The sequence below is a fragment of the Carcharodon carcharias genome, chromosome 1 (assembly GCF_017639515.1).
Source record: "Carcharodon carcharias isolate sCarCar2 chromosome 1, sCarCar2.pri, whole genome shotgun sequence".
NCBI classification, from domain to species: domain Eukaryota; kingdom Metazoa; phylum Chordata; class Chondrichthyes; order Lamniformes; family Lamnidae; genus Carcharodon; species Carcharodon carcharias.
In genome coordinates this window covers 208,221,196-208,243,076 of record NC_054467.1, presented here as the reverse complement: position 1 = coordinate 208,243,076, position 21,881 = coordinate 208,221,196, and the positions used below count along the sequence as shown (strand labels likewise).

At 44.2% G+C, this 21,881-nt stretch overlaps 1 protein-coding gene across 1 annotated transcript in view; it reads left to right on the top strand.

Moving 5' to 3' along the window:
• The window catches only part of LOC121280946 (AT-rich interactive domain-containing protein 3A-like), a 527,123-nt gene that overhangs the window by 486,430 nt on the left and 18,812 nt on the right, over nt 1–21,881 (top strand). Inside the window, exons 3-5 of the mRNA XM_041193419.1 lie at nt 2,891–3,074; nt 9,359–9,603; nt 19,859–20,155. Coding sequence (XP_041049353.1) covers nt 2,891–3,074; nt 9,359–9,603; nt 19,859–20,155 — 726 coding nt within the window. The remainder of the gene's footprint in view (nt 1–2,890; nt 3,075–9,358; nt 9,604–19,858; nt 20,156–21,881) is intronic.

Sequence of the window (21,881 nt, the reverse complement as noted above, 5' to 3'; positions counted from 1 at the left end):
GACTATCTCCTGGTTAGCGAAATGAGGGTGGGCATGGTAGGAGGGAATGATGTGTATGAGAGAGGACAGAGTGAGCCAGTAGGGTGGGAGGATGAGGTTATGACAGTAGTGGTAGAAACGACGGCAAGGGTGGCTGATGGGGACCCAGAGACATACATGGACCCTGGGGGTGAGAAGGAGGAGGTCAGGGAAGTCAATGTGGATGAGGGTGGGATTCTCGGGAAGGTAGGGAACATGCACGTTCACCTGGACATCCCGGAAAGAAAAGGGTTCTAGCTGGTAGGTGATGGTGGGGAGGTGGAAGGTGATGCCAAGGTGCCTTCTGCGATGGGGAAAAGGACATGGACGACTTGGGGAGGAAAAACAACAGGGAAGCTGAAGACAAACTTCACCAGTACCATACTTCTAAAATTGAAAGCGAGCAGAGCCTCTTATTGGGTGGGAACAGGTGCTGCATGGGAGTGTGATCAATGGGTGGACGGAGATGCAGGTCAGCTCAGATAGACAACTGAAAGAGAAACCCAGCAGGCAGCACTGAAAATGCTCAGAACATTGAGGTGAGTGTAATGGAGGAAGGATCTGCGTGCATGGGAGAACGCTTGCATGTGGCTCCGAAAGGCCCTGCCACATACACACACATTTCTCTCTCCAGAATCACTCGTGGGCCGGCTGCACGCTGCTGAATTGCTAGTGGGAGGTGATGCAAGGGGAAGACTCGCGAAGCCTGTAAATGAAGCTGAAAGACACCATTACACCTTATTCAGTGACAATGAATATATTTTCAGATTATAAAGTGACAAAATGTGTTCACTAGTGCAACCACTTGCAATCAGAAATTCTTAACTTTTCTAGGCCTACCACTTATAGGAGCTGCCCTGATATCCGCAGCAGGGGTAGAGACAGCCTATGCAATGCTTGGCCCTGTTGACTCAGATGACTTTAGTGTGCGTCCTCTAGATAGCCGAGGCTTTGAGGGCCCCGGCTTACTTTAGCTGTTCTCCTGTGGGCCAGATGCTTCCTCTGTGGTGACAGAGGATGAAGTTAAGGGAGTCACAGGCAAAGGGGACTCGGAGGGAAAGAACAGCCTCTGAGGTTCTTGAGTGGATGACCCAGGGGTGTCCAGCTGCCGCTCCTCCTCCCTTCGCGTGCCTGAGGGCCCCGGCTTGACTTCCTGAGGGGAAGGAGCACCTGGAGGGACTTCGAATTGCCCGTTTTCCCCTCGCATTGCTACGGTAAGAACTCATCCATGGCCACCGCGATGGAGTGCAGGTCTGCATACATCTCCACATTCTGCTGGACCAGGGTCTTCATTGAGTCCACCATCCTTCCCATGGAGACCTCCATATGTGCACATGTGGGCACCACTTCATCAGAGAGCAGGCGGACGCATTCCTATGACTCGCGTGCCACTCTGTTGAGGGCTTCCAACAGCTCTGCGTGATGTTCCCCCGCCGTCTGCTGACTCTCCACAATGAGTTGGAAGGCCAACTCCAGAGGCTCAGCATCTGACTCGGCCCTCACAGATGCCTCTTCCCCAGCAGTCCTTCGAGTGCCAGAGAGCATGGCTGAACCTGCCTCCTCCTGCTGCGGACACCTGTCCATGCATTGACCACCAGATTGTGAACCCAAGCCTGCTTTAGATCTAGGTCCCACCGAGGTGTGCATCTCTGCGTTGTTGGAGGGTGTGGGTAAACACTGTGATGGGTCTTCCAGGCTACTTATTTCCCGCTCTTCAATGAAGGACGTGTCCTCTTGGCTGGAGGTGAGGACCTGGATGGAGTTGAGGGACTGGCTGTCCAAGGGTGTCGGTTGCTTGGCAGAGTTCCCTGTGAACCAAAGTAGAGGCAATTGGTGCATGGCAGCAGAGTCAAAAGCAGGAGAGAGGGCACTCACAGTGGTGCTGAGAGAGGGATGCAGGATCCTCATGTGAGTGTTCGCCGCCGACCTTACCATTGCCGCAGGCCTAGCCCACGTCCTCACCAGTCAGCGTGATGGCACATTCATCAAAATGAATGAGGGGCCTAATGTAGCCATTCCACCCTAGTCTGGGACCTCTCCCTGCTGCTGTGAGCTAGCTTCTCCTGCATGAACACAGGTGGAGAGAGTGTGAGCATTCCTCTTTTGCAGGGCATTGGCACTCACCACCACTGCCATTGCCTCCCATGCTGGATTGGTGACCTTGCTTGCTGGCCTTCGCCCAGAGCGGGTGGAGAGGGCTTTGCGGAGGGCCTCCACTGCATCCAGAAGGTTCTTGAGGGAGGCATCATTAAATCTTGGGGCAGCATGTTTCCTCCCTTTGGCAGCCATTAGGTCGCGGCAGTTTCCTATCCCTTGAAGAGTGCTAGCTCCATGCAGGGGCAACCTTTAAATATGGCGCCTGGTTTACTGAAGGTCTGAGATGATGGTGGGGCGGGCGAATGATAGGATGCCCCACCAGCAACCCGCCGTGTTTCACGGGAATGTATGATTAATGAGGCAGGATCGGGATGATACAGCATGAAAAGCTGCGATTGTGGCCAGCAGTTAAAACATCCTTTTTCCCGCCCACTACTGCAGTTATTGCAAATCTGGGATGATTCAGACCGTAGTGTCCTGCCATTTGGGCAAGAGCCCTATACTTAGGCTTCTCAATAAAAACAAGTGGGAGCTACATATTCCAGATCTAACTCCCCTTTAAATTGTGTTGAACTGAATACAGCAGAAATTGTTATATTCATTATCTTTGCAACATCAATACCCCTAGAAGAGGAGTAAATATTTTTCCTTTTTGACAGAAAGTGAACAATTAGGTGTTTTACTTAGTCAAATTAATTGGCCTATAACTGTGGGATGTCTGTCGATTTGTTGAAGCTAATGTAATTGATTGTGGATATTTTTTTCATTTGCACAGGGACTCCAGTGAATCGGATTCCCATCATGGCCAAGCAGGTGTTAGATCTGTACAGCCTGTATAAGCTTGTCACTGAAAAAGGCGGCTTAGTGGAAGTCATCAATAAGAAAATCTGGCGCGAAATCACCAAAGGCCTCAACCTCCCTACCTCTATTACCAGTGCTGCTTTCACCCTGAGAACCCAGTAAGTAAAAGGAAAATAGTTTTATAGTTAATATTACAATAACATCTATTTGCGAAACACCTCTGGTATAGGAAGGTCGCCTGGAGAACAGCGTACCGTACAATCCATGGTTTCCTTCGTCAGCAGTTTTCTACTCAATGAATTGCCAAACTCAAATGGGCCACTAAGGGAAGTAGAAAACAAAATATTTTGGGAGAGCATAAGTCAGAAATCAGATGTACAATTCCAGGCAGTCAATGGGACAGATGGGATCACAGATTGATTGTCCACCTTTAGATCGGGGGGCAATGGATATAATGGAAAAAAACAAAAAGGGAGATGCAAGTCAAAACTATGAAGATTAGAGAAATCACCTGTGCACTGCCACCAAAGAGAAAGAGAAAAGGTACAACAACTTATATTTATATGTTGTCTTTAACATAATGAAACATTACAAAGGGCTTCACAGGAGCATTATAAAACAAAATTTAAGATGAAGGCACATAAGGAGAGATTATGTCAGATAACCAAAGACTTGGTCAAAGAGATGGATTTTAAGGAGGATCTTAAAGGAGGAGAGTGAGGTGGAGGGATTGAAGGAGGAAATTTCAGAGCTTAGAGTTTTGGCAGCTCAAGGCATAGCCACTACTGGCGGAGCAAATAAGTCCGGGATGCACAAGAGGCCAGAATTAGAGGAGCGCAGATAGCTTGGAGGGTTGTGGGGCTGAAGCAGATTACAGAAATAGGGAGGGGCAAGGCAATGGAGGGATTTGACAATGAGAGTGAAAGCTTTAAAATCAAGATATTCGTGATGAATCCTTTCATCATGGTTCTTGCAAAGGATCCTACCTCCAACTGGAACACGTCTTTATCTTTCAGATGTTAACTGACCCACTGTGAGATTTCAACATTCACTATCTTCATTATTGGTACATTGGTAGTTATTTTATCTAAACTGAAAGAACTGTCCAGTTGGTAGAAACAAGCAAGCCAACAGCCAGATTAAACTGCATAACATGCAAGCTTACAGGACTGGCAGCTTCAGTTACTGAAATAGTGCTCCGACATCAAAAATGGAGACATAGAGGGTGCAGAGTAGGGCAGTTTGCACTGTAATTGGGGGAGGAATCTCTGAGGTTGGGACTGTGATTGGGATGGAGGCGCCTTGTAGTTGTGATCAGGCTGGGGGGTGTCTGTGAGGTTGGAGGTGTGTTCAGGAGGAGAGCAGGGAGACTGAGGTCGGAGGGGTGATCAGGTGGGGAGCAGGGAGACTGAGGTCGGAGAGGTGTTCAGGAGGGGAGCGGGGATACTGAGGCTGGAGGACTGATCAGGAGGGGAGCAGGGAGACTGAGGTCGGAGGGGTGATCAGGAGGGGAGCAGGGAGACTGAGGTCGGAGAGGTGATCAGGAGGGGAGCGGGGATACTGAGGCTGGAGGACTGATCAGGAGGGGAGCAGGGAGACTGAGGTTGGAGGTGTGATCAGGAGGGGAGCAGGGAGACTGAGGTTGGAGGTGTGATCAGGAGGGGAGCAGGGAGACTGTGAGGTTGGAGGTGTGATCAGGAGGGGAGTGGGAAGACTGTGAGGTTGGAGGTGTGATCAGGAGGGGAGCGGGGAGACTGTGAGGTTGGAGGTGTGATCAGGAGGGGAGTGGGGAGACTGAGGTTGGAGGTGTGATCAGGAGGGGAGCGGGGAGACTGTGAGGTTGGAGGTGTGATCAGGAGGGGAGTGGGGAGACTGTGAGGTTGGTGGTGTGATCAGAAGGGGTGGGGATGGAGACGATGAGGTTTGCTTTACAATCAGGAAGATTTTGGGGGCTGTGAGGTGGGGATTGCAATCGGGAATAATTGGAGCACTATGAGGTGGGTGCTGTGAGCGGGAAGGGCTGGGGGTCCATGAGATGGGGGCTGCGATTGTAAAGGGTTCGGGGCCTTTCAGGTGGTGGTTGCAATCTGGAAAAGCTGGCTATCTGAAAGGTGGGGTTTGCAATTGGGAAGGGTTGGGGTCAGTAAGATGGGGGCTGCGATTGGGGATGATCGGGGGCTGTGAGAAAGGGTCTGTGACTGGGAAGGGTTGGGGGTCTGTGAGATGGGACTGCGTTTGGGAATAACTTGGGGGCTGTGAGGTAGGAGCTGTGAGTGAGGAAGGTTGGGGCTCTGTGAAAGGGGGGCTGCCCCGCTCTGACCTCAGTTTAATATTGCCGATCAGTTCCTGCTGACAGCATCAGTTCGCGAGCTGTATGTGTAAATCAGGACCGCACATCCTCCTTGTGCTGTCTGGCTGGCCTGCTCAAAAGAGCAATTTAATTGCAGACGTGGCTGGAAGGAAGCAGGATTGCTGTCTCACTGTCCACCTGTCCGATTTTCACCAGATGGAGAAGTCAAAGTCGGGGATATTTTGTCTGAATGAAGGAAATTGAAAACAAATTGAGCTAAGCAAAAGTTATCTAGTGTAAGATTTTGGCTTCATTGCTGATGTGGTACTCATGAGTTTCTATTCCTGAAACCGGAATTTTAAACAGCGCAGGCATCAACACTGCACTTTAGCTTGATACTGTTTGAAGCAGCTTTAATGATCATGCCACTTATAGATAAAGGCCACTCAAACTCAGCTCAAAAGGTAATTTTTATAAGCTAGCTTGGTGTGCCATTTCAATTTAGTGAGCAACCACTGAAGCTTAAATCAATGTTTGTATAGTATAAGTCCAGTACAAGTAATTTCCAGACCATAAACTGTTGTCCTGTAGGACACCGAAAGCAAGAGTAAAAACTGTGTTGAGCAATGGGAGAAGCAGCACAGAAGAACACAACAGGCCTTTGTGAGAATTTAAGGAAATCCAGAGCAAGAAAAGGCCATTTTGACAAATAAAGTTGGTTCCTTCCAATCAGATCTTTGTCTGTTTATCAGCACCTTATGATTTCTATTGCAAAGTCAATTTTAAAACCAATGTGCTAATTTGCCATTAACTCCACGATCCTGAATGTTCCTAAAAGCCTTCACACATGGAACATTAAAAAAATACTTTTATTATTTTAGTTATCTCCCATTTAGTAGGTTAATGAACCATGATTATTGTTTCTGAGATCATAATGACCTTTCTTGAAAGAAATTACTGCTAACATCAATTATATAAGCACATAAATTTTCTAACCCCTCTATCCTATTTCTCACCCATAATGTTCTCTTGGATCTTTAGTTTGCCACCTGCATTTTGCTCAGTTAAAATATTTATCTGTTTGTTGTTGCTGTGATTTTTTTCTGCTGTGACAAACCTGCTGCTCTAATGTCCCTTTCATATAAATGACGTTCCTGTTCATAAACAAAGATAACCCCACATCTTCTAAAAAAAAATCCCATGTCTGAAGTTGAATTTGACTTCAACTGTGTGAGGTTAAATCCAGTCTCAGTGGAACTAAAACTTGCAACAAGGCTAATTTGATGGCTTCATCTCCCAGTATGGCAATTTTGAAAGATTTCAATAATGTAGAGTGTAGTAGTGGAAGAAAAAAAGAATATGAGGAATAGGAACAGGAGTAGACAATTTGGCACCTCGAGCCTGCTTCGTCATTCAATATGATTATGGCTCTTTTGTCTCTATAGCTCCACTTTTCTGCCTGCTCCCCATAACCCTTGACTCCCTTGTAGATCAAAAATCTGTCTAATTCAGTCCATGTAAACCAATAGGCAACCTGCGGTCAGGCACACCACACTCTAAAACCAAGTGATGGATGCCACCTCAGACAGGGGCTGTGGACCTCTCTTCAACTCCCCCCAGACACTTGTCACACCGTGAGCCAACCAGCCTCATTGAACTGTGTCTTTCACATGAGGGATACCAGTCTCCACTCTCCAAGAACGTGCTTTGGAATCTTCTCCCAAATCGACACTTTCTCTCAGATGCCTTCCACAAATGTTCACCTCCAGGGTTTTGAACTCTCCTTCCGATTTTCCTCTCCCCTGGGTCACCACATACATTCAGGCTTCCTTCCATGCACTCTCTCTCTCACCGATTCAGCTGCCAACAGTACACCACTGCTTTACATGCCCATAGCAAAGAGTTACAGACTTTCAGATGTCTCTTTGGACCGTCTTGCCTCTTGCAAGCTGTTTTCGCTTTAAATCTGATTTCTGCAGCTTTTGTCTATTTAAATCTTAAGCTTAGAGCCTTTCTCTCTCTGCCCTTCACTCTTAACTTCACTTAACACGACTCTTTCAAGGTTCCTGTCCTTCCTTTTGACTAGAAGGTCTTCTTGGGATATCTTCCTGTCCCAATCCCCTGGATTTTGGGGTCTTTTCTTTGGCTTGGGACTGGCTATGTGACAGTCTCTCCTGGCAGCTACTTTCAAAACCAACTGAACTTCTAACTCAAAATTCTGTTTCTAGTTCCTTCTGTGGGAGGGACCTGCCTCTCTGGACCCCTGTTGCTAGGCAACAGCCCAGTTTCTCTACTCTTGTTTGTTTAACTTAGTTTAGAGTCGTAAAATTCCCACTAGAAATGCAGGCACCTCTTAAAGTGAAACTAAAACTTAATTTGGCCTTTCATAACACACAGATACAGAAAAACAAATCAAGCGTAAACTTTAAAGTTAAAACTCATTGCTAACACCCATAAATACCAATATAACTTACTTAAACTACCTATATTTCCTAACAATGTGCCCAAATCCCTCTGTATCACAGCATTCTGCAGCATTCTCAATTTAAATAATATTCTGCTTTTCTATCCTTCCCACTGAAGTGGACAATCTCACATTTTCCCACATCATACTCCATCTGCCAATTATTTGCCCACTCACTTAACCTATCTATATCATATTGCAAACTTTTTGTGTTCTCACAACTTGCGTTCCCTCCTATATTTGTATTGTCAGAAAATTTGGCTTTAATAACTTCAACAGTTTGGTGAGCTTTGTAAAAACTTGGAGGTTTCAGGTCAATACGGTATAGGCATATAAATGTCAGAGATAATTAAAATAATACTAAGAGTATTCCCCACTTCACTCCTCCAAAACAAAGAATTTCCATTTTATAATTTTAATTCCATTCGTTAGTTAGTTAGAATACTTGCAAGCTGCACATGCATGTTGGGTATCCCAAAGCAGCCTGTCAGTTCGCAATTTCCCAAAAGGGTCAATTCAGACATCAAGGCTGGAATTTTACACTCCCCCTAGGGGATGTTTGCAAGCAGTGGAGGGGGGTGCAGTGTGGTGGGGGGGTGTTGAGAAGTCATAAACTGGGGAGCCATGGCAGTGGCATTGTGCCCATCACCTACCTGCCCCCATCGGTATTTTTCGCATGGTGGACATGGACTGACGTCTTGCCCATGGGAAATTTGACTTCCTTAAGTGACCAGTTAATGGTAACTTAATGGCCTCCTCCTGCCACCATTTGGATTTTTCCCATGGCTGGATAGGCTGATGCCAATTTGAAACCTGACAGCACTGTGGCTGTGCTAGGAGCACTGCCTCCAGGTAGGGCACCCCGTGGCCATTGAAGAAGGTACATCATGCATTTCCCCTTCTCCCTGCACTGTCAATCCACGTTCCCCACTCAGCTCACGAAGTCCTGCCAGCCTGTCCCCAGCGAGACTTCAGACTTACTTGCAAACCCAGGCTCCTGGCTCCTCAATGTTGGGGACTACCTGAAGTCCCAGCAGTGGCCACCACTCCCAGTGGCGCTGCTGGGACAGGACAGTAGCCGGCTATTTGATTAGCTGGTAGCTCTCAGAGCCTGCACTTCCTCTCTGACCCGCCTCAAGCCTATTAAAGGCCCAAAGTCTGTTAAATGCTGCAGAGTGAGGCAGCCATGCACAGGTGAGCTCACCCCTGACTTTACATCATGGTTGGGGAATCACCACCACCCCTACATAAAATTCAGGCACAAGTCAACCCACAGGTAATTGGACCTACCCCCCAACATCTGTTATTCACCCAAAGCTCGTTATTCTGTATCCAAGAAAGCTATCTCAGCAGTATAATGCCTTACTAATTCAGTATGATTTATATAATTCCCCACAGTAGCCTTCTTTAAAGATTGTAATTCAGTAGACATGTGACATTAGAATTGTAAGAAGTGCTATTTCTAAGATTAGGCAAAAGGTTTGCTATTAAGAAAAAACAGTAGGAAGTTTAATGTAAAGTTTATTATGTTTTGTGAAGTGTTTGATGTTCATGGTGGACGCAAGAAATAAAAATGTTGCAGTCCCTGACTTATCATCAAATACACACAGATGTGAATGAGAATGAAGTGACATGAACTATTTTTCAATAAGTATTTGTACTTAATTATTTTTTAAATTGCCTTCCAGATATATGAAGTACCTATATCCATATGAATGTGAAAAGCGAGGTCTGAGCTCACCTGGTGAGCTACAGGCAGCTATCGATAGCAACAGACGAGAGGGTCGAAGGCAGAGTTATGGATCAACATTGTTTAACTACTCCCCTGTGGGGACGCCAACTATCTTATCCTCTCCTAAGATTCAGATGCCTACCATAGCTATATCCACTCATAATGGTAGCCATATTAGCCATGGATATTCTATAAAGAAAGGTATTGTGTTCAGATTTTTACGTAAAAATTCTCTGACCTAATAGAATATCACAATCTTTAAAAGGCACAATTCCACACAATCGGCTTGTAACTTTGTTTCTATCTAGATGCTGGATGAAATATCCCAGGCATTCAAATTCTTTTAAAATGTATTTACTTATTTGCAGTCGAAGTGCTGTAATTTGGACCATAGACCACTTTGTCCAGGAGTTCAGCTCATTGATGGGGAGAATTCGGGGGTGAGAATGTACAGTCATACAATCCGTGATCCATACAATCCAATCAATAAGAATCCGTGCCATAAAAGCTTTAAAAAAAGCACTTGAAACAATCAAGTGAGGAATACCACTTCTTTTCCCTATTATGTCAGCAATTTTAGTTACCTTAATTCTTTCTTGTATGTAAATAAAGAATGTTTAGGTCATTGCTGTGTAAGGGTACTGCAGTTTTAAACCATATCACACTTCATTAATAACACACTAATGAGTCCTTTTCAAAGTTTTATTATCTATAACATGGAAAATAATGGATATTGAGGAGGGAGTTGTAACATAATCAAAAACTTCAGGTAATATCATAAACAGTACAAATATGAAGATCTGAAAAGACATCAGAACACTCAGATTAGCCAATGACACACAAGAACACAAGAAATAAGAGCAGGAGTAGACCATATAGCCTGCTCAAGTCTGCTCCACCATACAATACGATCATGGCTGATCTTGGGCTTCAACTCCATTTTACTGCCCACTCCCCATATCCTTTAATTTCCTGAGATAGCAAAAATCTGTCAATCCCAGGTTTAAATGTATTCAAGATGGAGTATCCACAACCCTCTGGGGTAAAGAATTCCAAAGATTCACAAGCCTTTGAGTGAAGTTTTTTCTCCACATCTCAGTCCTAAATGATTGGCCCCTTATTCTGAGACTGTGCCCCCATGTTTTAAACTCCTCAGCCAGCAGAACAATTTCTCAGCATCTACCCTATCAAGCTCCTTCAGAATTTTGTAGGTTTCAGTGAGATTGTTTTATTCTTTTAAAATCCAGAAAATATAGCCTAATTTACTTAGCTTCTCATCATAGGACAACTCCATCATCCACGCAATCAATCTAGTGAACCTTCGCTGTACCATCTCCAGTGCAAGTATATCCTTTCTTAAATGTGAATCGGGGGAAATCTCTCCACGAGTTAGAGTCATGCCGAGCATGAAGAAATGGTTGTAGTTGTTGGAGGTCTGTCATCTCAGTCTTAGGACATCACTGCAGAAGTTCTTCAGGGTAGTGTCCTAGGCCCAACCATCTTCAGTTGCTTCATCAATGACCGCCCTTCCATCATCAGGTCAGACGTAGGAATGTTCGCAGATGATTGTACAATGTTCAGCACTGTTCACAACTCCTTATATACTGAGGCAGTCCGTTCACATATGCAGCAAGATCTGGACATCATTCTGGCTTGGGATCATAAGTGGCAAGTAACATTTGTGCCACATAAGTGCCAGGAAATGACCACCTCAAACAAGAAAGAATCCAAACATCTCCCCTTGACATTCAATGGCATCACTATTGCTGAATCCCCACTAGCTCAACATCCTGAGGGTAACCGTTGACCAGGAACTGAATTGGACTAGCCATACAAATACTGTAGCTACAAGAACAGGTCAGAGATTAGGAATCCTGCAGTGAGTAATTCACCTCCTGACTCCCTAAAGCCTGTCCACTATCTACAAGGCACAAGTCAGGAGTGTGATGGAATACTCTCTACTTGCCTGGATGAGTGCAGCTCTCACAACACTCAAGAAGCTCGACACCACCCAGGACAAATCAGCCCGCTTGATTGGCACCCCTTCCATCACCTTCAACATCAACTTTCTCCCCAACCTAATGCACAGTAACAGCAGTCTGTACCATCTGCAAGATGCACTGCAGCAATTCATCAAGGCCCCTTTGACAGCACCTTCCAAACCTGTGATCTCAACCACACCAAAGGACAAGGGCAGCAGATGCATGGGAGCGCCACCACCTGCAAATTTCCCTCCAAGCCACACACCATCCTGACTTGGAACTATATTGCTGTTCCTTCACTGTCCAGTGGTCAAAATTGTGGAACTCCTTCTGTGACAGCATTGTGGATGTACCTACAGCACATGGATGCAATGGTTCAAGAAGCTGGTTCACCAATTAGGGATGGACAATAAGAGTGCTGGGTTAGCCAACGACACCCGTGTCCCCTGAAAGATTTTTTTTTAAATGTGGAGATGAAAACTGCACATGATATTCCTGATGTGGTCTCACTAAAACTCAATTTCCGCAAGACTTCTTTATTCTTGAACTCCAAACCCCTTGCAATAAAGGCCAAAAATCCATTGCCTTTTGAATTGCTTGCTGCACCTGAATGCTAACCTTATGCAGTCCTTGTACCAGCATACCCAAGTCTCTTTGAACATCGACACTTACAAGTTTCACACCTTGTAAAAACATTCTGCTTTTCTATTCTTATGACCAAAGTGAATAACTTCACACTTTCCTACATTCTACTCCATCTGCCACCTTGTTGCCCACTCATTTAACCTGACTGTATCTCTTTGCAGCCTCTCTCTGTATCCTTCCCACAACTTACTTTCCCATCTAGGTTGGTATCAATAGCAAACTTTCAGACATTACTCCCTGTCTCTTGATATAAGTCATTAATATAGACTGTAAATTGTTGAGGCCCCAACACTGGTTCTTTTGGCACTTCACTATTCACTGCCTGCCAAAATGAAGAAGTTCTGTTTATGTCCACTCTCTGCTTTCTGTCCATTAGCCAATCATCTATCCATGCGAAGATATCAGCCTCAACTCCATGAGCTCTTATCTTGCCTATTTATTTAGCAACTTATCCAATGCCTTTTGGAAATCAGGGTATATCACATTTACTGGTTCCCCTTTATCAACCTACTAGTTACATCCTCAATAAACTCTAATAAATTTGTCAAATAGGATTTCCCTTTAGTAGACCCATGTTGACTTGTTCTAATCATGCTTTGCTTTTCTAAGTGCATTGTTAAGATTTCCTTAATAATAGATTCCAGCATTTTCCAAGAATTGAAGTTAGGCTAACTGGTCTGTGGTTCACTGTTTTCTCTCTTCTTCCTTTCTTGAAAAGCAGTGTAACAATTGCCAACTTCCAATCTAATAGGATCATTCCCGAATCTAAGGCATTTTGAAAAATCATTATCCCTGTAGCTATGTATTTTAGAACCCTACAGTGTAGGCGATCAGGTCCTGGGGATTTGTGAGATTTTAGTCCCTTAAGTTTCTCCAGTACTTTTTCTCTGCTGATATTAATTTCATAATTCCCTCATTCTTTTTAGCCCCTAGATTACTGTCTATTTCTGGCATGAAACTTGTGTTTCTATTGGGAAGACAAAATATTTGTTTAATGCCTCTGCTATTTCCTCATTCACCATGCTAATTTCCCTGGCCTTTGCTTCCAAGGAACCAACATTTAATTTAGCTACCCTCTTCCTTTTTATATTTATAAAAGCTCTTACAATCTGTTTTTATATTTCTGGCTAGTTTACTCTTATATCCTATTTTTTTCCCTTTTTATCAAATTTTTGGTGGCCCTCTGCTGGATGCATAATGGTATTGTCACTAGACCAGTGTTCCAGAGTGCCAGGGTAATGCTCTCGGGACGCAGTTTGAATCCCACCATGGAAGATGGCGAGATTTGAATTCAACAAATGTCTGGAATTAAAAGTCTGATGACGACCATGAAGCATTGCTGATTGTCGTAAAAACCCATCTGTCTTTTTGGGAAGGAAATCTGCTGTCCTTACCTAGTTTGGCCTACAGCAATGTGGTTGACTCTTAAATGCCCTCTGAACAAGGGTAATTAGGGATGGGCAATAAATGCTGGCCTAACCAGTGACGTCTACATCCAGTGAACAAATAAAAAAAGACTTGCAACAATGCAACAACTCTTCTTTTAATCTAATGCAATCCTTAACTTCCTGAGTGAACCATGGATGGGTCTTTCTTGCTGGTTTTTTGTTCTTCAATGGAATGTATTTTTGTTGAAGAATTTGAATTGTTTCTTTAAATATTTCCCACTGTTCATTTATCTCCATACCTTTTAGTCCATTTACCCAATTAACTTTAGCCAGTTCTCCCCTGATACCTATGTAATTGGCTCTGTTTATGTTTAATATTTTTATTCTTGATTGAAATATGTCAATTTCAAGCTTAATGTGGAATTCAGTGGTATTATGATCACTATTACCCAGTGGATCTTTTACTATAACATTACTAATTAACTCTGCTTCATGACAAAATACTAGATCGAAGATGCCTTTATCCCTAGTCGGTTCCACAACATATTGCTCCAAGAAACTGCCACAGAAACATTCTACAAACTCATCTTCTAGACCAATTTTGCCAATTTGATTGTCCCAGTCTATATGAAGATTAAAGTTCCTCGTAATTATTACATTTCCATCATTACAAGCTTCAATAATTTCTCCTTTAATACTCTGTCCAATGGTATAACTGGTGTTAGGGGGCCTATAAAGTACTCCCTCCAGTGTTTTCTGACTCTTGCTATTGCTAATTTCTACCCATACTGATTCTACTTCATGATCTTCTAAGTCCAGATCTTTTCTCCTTATGTCATCTTTTAGTATCAGGGCTACCCCTCTTCCTTTGCCATTTCGTCTGTCTTTCCGAAATATTGGCCAGATCGCCCAACAAGCCCGAGTGTAATATGACGCACAATAACGTTGGGCATGCACCCCGTGCTCGTGCGATATTTTGTTTGGTGGGCATGCAGCTGACTCTGGCCGATAATTGAAAGGCCTATTAAGGCTATTAATGAGCTAATTAACTTGAAATTTACACTGCTCATCCAAACTAATGGTTGGCAGGCAAGCAAAAAGGCCAAGAGGCCTTTACATTTTTTAGGAAACCTCATCCATGAGTGGGATGAGGTCTCCTAAAGCTAATACACATTAAATAAAAACTTTATTTTGAAATTAAAATCATGTCCCATCTCACGTGACACAGTCACATGAGGGGACATGTTTTCTTAAATTTTTGTTGTCTTTATTAATTTTTTTAAAAAGCACTTCAATCTCCCTGAGGCAGCTCCATGCCTCAGGGAGATTGAAGTGCTCTTTCGTGTGCATGCACGAACTGCGTGCCAGGCTCGCTCTCCCTCCTCCCCACCCCCCCCACCCCCCACCCCCGCACAAGTAGTGCTCAGCGCTGCCACTCATGATCCACGCAGGACAGGCCTTAATTGGCCTCCCCGCGTGAAATCCCAGAGTGGAGCCGATCGTGGGCGGCTTCCCGACCGCCCCCTCTCGCTCCCGCCGAGCCAACCCAATGAGGGAAAAATTCTGGCCATTGTGCACCATGGAATATTTATTTCCTATCCTTGGCCACCTTGTAACCATGTCGCTGTAATAGAAATTAAATCTAAATCATTTACCTCTACATTTGCCACAATCTTATTGCAGATGTTTCATGCATTCAGAGAAAGAATCTTTCATTTCAATTTTTTTACCTCTATTCCCTACAATTACCTTATTCATTGATGTACAATTGAACTCTGTGTATCCTGTTCCACTCTACTTGTCTTTACCCACATTGTTGTTCTGATGCCCCAATCTTTCTCTTTGGATTTCTAAACGTCCCTTTACCCAAACTCTCCTCCTGCGCCCCCACTCCCCTCCGCCATCTGTTCCCTAAAGCCCTATCTACAATCCTAGTTATATGACTGGCCAGGACACTGGTCCCAGCCCAGATCTAGTGGAGCCCATCCCAATACAGTAGCTCACTCTTCCCTGAGCTCTAATGCTAGTGCTCCATGAATCTTTCTTCCCATGCCACTCTTTGAGCCACATGTTTGATTCTCCATATGCCAATTGACCCATGGCTCAGGTAATAATCCAGATATGATTACCTTTGATGTTCTACATTTTAATTTGGACTCTAACTCCTCAAATTCTCTTAGGTAGAACTAGAATTGTTGTTCTGCTATGTCATTGGTTCCCATATGGATCACGACAACTGGATCACCCCCCCACTCCAAGCTCCTCTTCAGTCAGGAGGAGATGTCCTTAACCCTGGCACTGGGAAGGCAACACAACCTTCAGAGCTCCCAGTCGTGGCTGCAGAGAATTGTACTTATCCTCCTGACTATACTCTCTTCTATCACTACCACATTCCTCTTCACTCCCCCCACTTGAATGGCATCCTTCACCATGGTGCCGTGGCTAGTCCTCACATCTACCTTGCAGTCCTGCTCCTCATTCCCACAGCAAGCAAGCACCTCATACCTGTTGGACAAAGTGAGGGGCTGAGGCCCCTCCACCACTATATGCTGATTCCCCACATCTGCCTGACTTGCAGTCACACCCAGCTGTCCCTGACCATTGACCAACTCTAAGGTTGTGCCTAACCTAAGGAGTGTGACTGCCTCTTGGGACAAATTGACACCCAGGTAATCCTCCCCATTGCAATGTCCAGACTCTAGCTCAGTACCTCTGAGCCGAAGTTGCTTAAGCTGCAGACTCTTACTGCAGATATGGCCGTCTAGGATTGCAGTACGTTCCACAGATTCACACATGCTGCAGTCACGGTACACCATCAGCCCTGCCATTTCTGTCCATCCTTGTTTACTTAATTTGTCAATCAGTGACTAATTTACACAGATAAAGAAATAGAAAGTTGCACATACCCAGCTTGGAGACAAAGGAAGAAACCTCACCAACCAATGGAGGATGAGAATAAGTAGAGGAAGGAGCATCTCTTTGCCTCTCTGCACCAAATTCCCACCAGAACCAAGTTCCCAACTATACACTCTGTCTGTGCCTCACTCTGGTGAAGTGTCCTTTCTGTGCAGCCCTTTTTATTACTCTATGGTTGAAATGTGTAATGTCAATGATTTTTAAAGTTCTGGGCTATCGAGAATTCCTGTGGTTCTGACCACAAACCTGTTCAGCCACCAGCAACACCATTCCTCCCCCCCCCACAATACATTTAAACACAAACATGTCATAAATGCATGCAGAAATATGCCAATAGAATGTCTTAATAATAAAGAAAATCATATCATGATATATTACGCATTAGTGAACTTGTTTCATTCTGTCACACAAATCGTGTTTACATGGTGCTCCTAACAGGGCCTATGATAACACACCCCTTTGCTTTATTCAGTGCCTGACTATTGATCCCTTGTGGGTTTGTTGTGCTGAATGGTTGCAGCTATGAAGGGCTCCAGTACTGTGGAGGGACTAGAGAACCTGGGATTATCCTTCTTAGACCACAGAGGGTTCAAGAGAGATTTAAGTAAAGGTGTTCAAAATGATGAGTGGTTTTGAAAGAGTAGATGGGGAAGATTAATAACTAGAGGATTTAAGATATTTGGCAATCTGGGGAAGATGACAACAATGTTTTAACACAGCGAGTTGTTATGATCTGGAATGCACTGCTTGAAAAGTTCCTATATGCCGAGGTGTTTGCATTGCTGTTAAAGTGCATCCCCTTCGTGTCCGCAAAGCAGTGGCAGAGACTGTTCAGATCGGGCCTGTTCAATCTGGTGGTGACGTATGGCAATAAATTCTCAATAAGTAGACTCGGTAGTAACTTGCAAAATAAAATTGGCCATGAAGAAAGAGCTGGGGAGTGGATCTAATTGGACAGCTCTTTCAAGTACCTGGTGTAGACTCATTGGGAAGAATGATCTCCTTCAGTGCTGTATCATTCTATGATTCTATGAAAAAAGATAACAAAACTGTGATTCAAGCAAACACAGGATTTTGTTATTTTTTATTAATAGAATTACAAAATTACAGCCTGCAACAGCGAGGTGTCCACCTTCAGATGAGATGTTAACCCAAACAGACATAGAAGATGGCCTGCTATTATTTGGAGAACAGCAGGAAGCTGTCCTGCAGCTCTGACTAATATTTATCCTTCAACCAGAAGAGAGTATCTAGTCATTTATTTCATTGCTGTTTATGGGAGCTTGCTGGGTACAACATTTGTTTGCAGCATTTTCATAGATTAGAAGTGACTACACTTCAATAATACTTAATCGACTGTGAAGTGAGACATTCCTGAGGTGATGAAAGGTATCATGTTAATGCAAGCTTTTAAAAAAAAATTGAGTCCTTCATCAAATACACCCTTTTAATATATGAAATGGTTAAAGGAATTTTATTGAGAGGACACAAGTATCCTATTTAGTAAAAACATTATCATTGAGCTGAATTTTATTCTAAGCATCGTTTGTTTAACTTGCAATTGACCAGAGACTTGCTATGGGCTTGTGTGCAGTTTGTTGTACATAAAAAGTACAGTGCCCTCTACAGTCTCTGGGGAATGTGTTAACAGGGAAAACATTTGTGTATCTCCTTAACCAATCAGCTGAAAGAATTCTTAATATGTCATACAAAATTGTCCCAAATATGTCACACAAGATTGTCCCAGATTTGCACTAAGTGCGGAAGTGTGAGTAGCCACTTCCCTCACCCTCCCTCCCCTGTTCTTGAGTACTTCCTTTAGCCTGTGCTGCCTTGCGCTCCCCCCCACCCCCCACCACTACAGAATGTGCTTGAGTATTTCTGGAGCCCTCGCCCCAGCACTGTGCCGAAAGCCAGCCAAAAAAATGACTTGCCTGTGCCCCCCCCCCGAATGCGTGGTGCCTCTTCCTTAATGTCCTGTAGATGATGCTTACGAATGCTGCACAAGGCTGCGTGCACTCACCTCCGGGTTCCCCTCGAAGTTCAGGTCTCCAGGTGCACACCTTTTACAGGCAGGGCCGGCATGGGCGGTAAATGGGCCGATTCCAGCGCGCAGGGCTTATAATGAGATGCTAAAGTATTGAAATTAGGTTCTCGACGTGCGGTGGCAGGAAACATGGCCCACCACTGACAGCAGAGGATTAATATGATACCTTTCATCACCTCAGGAATGGGTGGAGTGGACAGTTGCAAAATGGTTTCACCCTGTGAAACTGATTTTTAGCTTCCTTGCCTTGTTGGTCCCCCCACTACCACCTGCCATGGTGTCCGACACCAACAGGGCTGGAAAATTCTGGCCAGAGACGGAACCAGAAAGTGTAAGTTAAATATTGAATTCAATATTCCTTCAAGTACAGAAAGTGAAATAAAGAGAGAGAAAGAGGAGCTGCCTATACCCCCTCATAATTTGAAGATAGTTTTTAATAAGTAATGCATATATGAAGAAGTGAATGTACACTTCAGCAATAATACATCCATGGCCGCACAGGGCAAAAGAATCATTGATCATTGTCACAACTGACCTAAAATTGATTTTTGCACTTTGCTGATCCAAACAGGTTGAAGGTATTGAGTGCATAAAAATGACACATATCTTAGAATGTTTTGTTTTGTCTGTGTAATTCCTTTGGCTAATCAGAGACATTTCAAGTAAGGTTCCTGAGAAGCCCAAGAGCACCCATAAACTGCTTCTGAGGAATAAGGCACAAAAACACCCATAACCACTCCTCCAGTCTGAGAATTCTCAACCATACATACAAATATACATACGAATTAGGAGCAGGAGTAGGCCACTCGGCCCTTCGAGCCTGCTCTGCCATTCAATAAGAACGTGGCTGACCGGATTGTACCTCAACTTCACATTCCCACCTACCCCCGATAACCTTTCACCTCTTTCTTATCCACTTCAAGAAAGGTGGTATTTTTGACTCCCCTACCTCCACCTCCAAAGTTTCACCAGAATTGTGTACTTCATCTTATTTTCAGATTAATATTGGTGCACAAGAAATACTTCCTTCTCCATTTAAACTGCACCTTGCTCAATAAAGTGCAGAACAGACTGCCTGTCCTGCCAGCACGGAATTCTTTAGGGGCTATGAGCTAAAGGACATTGGTGGTGGCGGTGGTGGTGGCGGGGGGGGGGGTGGGGGTGGTGGGTGGGCGGGGGGCAGGTGTGTGTGGGGACGTGCAGGTGGGGTGGGGGGGCTGGAAATTAATCTATCCAAACCTCCCAGCAAACATTTTCAAATATCCTATTTAACTCTTAGTGGCAATTTTAATTTGAAGAGTCACAAATCAGATTTTGGTTCGATTCTATAATCTTTACAAAATCTTACTCTTGTAAACCTCGTGACTGGACTGGACCCTGGTGATATTGAAAATTGAGGCCTGTATATGGATTTGGCGAACTCCTTTGCAGCAACTTAGTCTTTTAGTAATGGATTACTTCCTTCTTTTTTGTCCTAGAAGAATCTATGCCCTCAACAGCGGGACACAATCGAATAGCAATCCCACTCAGTATCGCTGGTCATCATGTAACCACAGCCCAGGCTGTTGCGGCTCAGGCAGCCACAGCGCAAGTAGCAGCAGCTCAGGCCGTGGCCCTCGACCAGCTGCGAGAGAAGCTGGATTCTGGGGAGCCTCCAGAGAAAAAGGTGTCAGTCGTGGCAGAGGAACAGCAACGGCTCATGCAACAAGCACTGCAGCAGAACCTGCTGGCCATGGCAACACAGATCCCTATGAACATTAAAATCAATAGTAGAGGTAAGGCGAGGAGACAAAACTCATGCTAAAATGTTGGATTCTTTCAAAGGTTTCTCATTAATTCTCTACCTTGTTGTACATCACCACTATTATGGCCATACAGTGGATGATTTCTCCTCGTTCATTTGTAATCTTTAAATTCTCTATTGCTACCTTTTCTTTATTCATTTATATGACATAATCTCTATTTCCTTGTCATTTCCGCTTTGTTCCTCCTGAGCTCCAACAGTACCAGCCTTGTACACTGACTCCCATCATGTTGAAATCGAGACCCATCTCCCTGACTCCTAATTTAAATAATTCTTTCCCTTCACCTCAAAGTATGGAACTCCTGACCACCTTCCCTCTCTCCCACAATCTACACGTTTTTGAAATTTAAACCTAGCCAACACTTTCTGGTTGAATTAGTCTTTCTTCTACTCTTACTGTCTTCTCCTGGGTAGGCACAAGCAATTATCTGAGTTTTTTTTTTAAAGACAATTAAATATCTTCTGAAGATATTCTGTGCAAATTTATATTTGAGATAAAGTACCATATAATTTGTTCACATAATCAGGTCATACTGCATGCGTTATGTGGGAAAAACCTAGCAATTTACATTAAAAGTCCTTCTTGCTGTTGCTTGAAGTAATTTTGAAAGCACTTTTGACATAATATTGTACAATCTTCGCCCTTCCTTCTTTCCTATGAATAGGCCTGCTGATTTTCTTATTTTTTTAAATGTTTCATTCCCCAACAAGGTGAGATATGCCTGTGCTATAGAATAAACCATCCGCTCACATTTCACACGCAGTGTCTGCATCGGGTGTAAACTGAGAAGGTATGCCACAGGCTAGATACAAGGAAAGTCTTCAGTGGTCTGCCGCAGTCATGCCTTAACCCGCATGGGACATCAGCTGCTGTAAGACGTGATCCAGATACCAGCTATAAGAACAGGTTCATACATCCAGAGTTCAGCACTACTGTTGCTAGGCTGTTGAAATGATAACAGCTGTTGCTAAAGCCCCACATCTCCAACTGGAGGAAGCACCACCTGATCAGAATGTGGTGTGTGTTGAAGTATTTTTTAGGATCAGAGTGGAAAAGCGCTCACGTATTTAAAGGCAGTCATACTGCTTGCCATGCCAGTTTTGAGGACCTTCTTCTATCTGCCAAATGAAGGTGTAAATATGCACTTGTGTTGTCTAGTGACCAACGGATGACTACCCTTTGGTGTAGGTAAGCAGAACGTTGCTGAAGTCAGTGTCCCCTAGATGGCTTGCCTGACAAAGGAAGTTCAATTTTCTGTGGCAGGCTTGGTGGATCTAACCTGGCACAGGTAGATTCACATTAATTGATAAGTCAGTCTGGCTCACTAGCAGCCACTTGCTCACTAGTTGTCACTGGAGGTTCAGCTCCATATAACCCAAAACCATTCATATAATCGTGATCCTCGATGGGTAAGTAGCAGGAGACTTCTCCGTGTTCTATGTGGTTTTACTTGGCTAAGCTTCGATATTGATCCTGCACAAACTTTGGGATCCTTAAGGCTTGCTTCCATGGAGTTAGGTATATTAACTTCCTTTTATCGTACCTTGGGGAGTGGCATGATGTAAAGGAAGGATTTGGAGGCTGAAAGTCTGATAGACCTTGGTGTGAAAAGCTCCTTCCATAACACTGGCCATCATTAAACACTAAATGAGGTGGTTGGTCCTTTACATTTGGAGGATTTTATAGGCTCTCACAA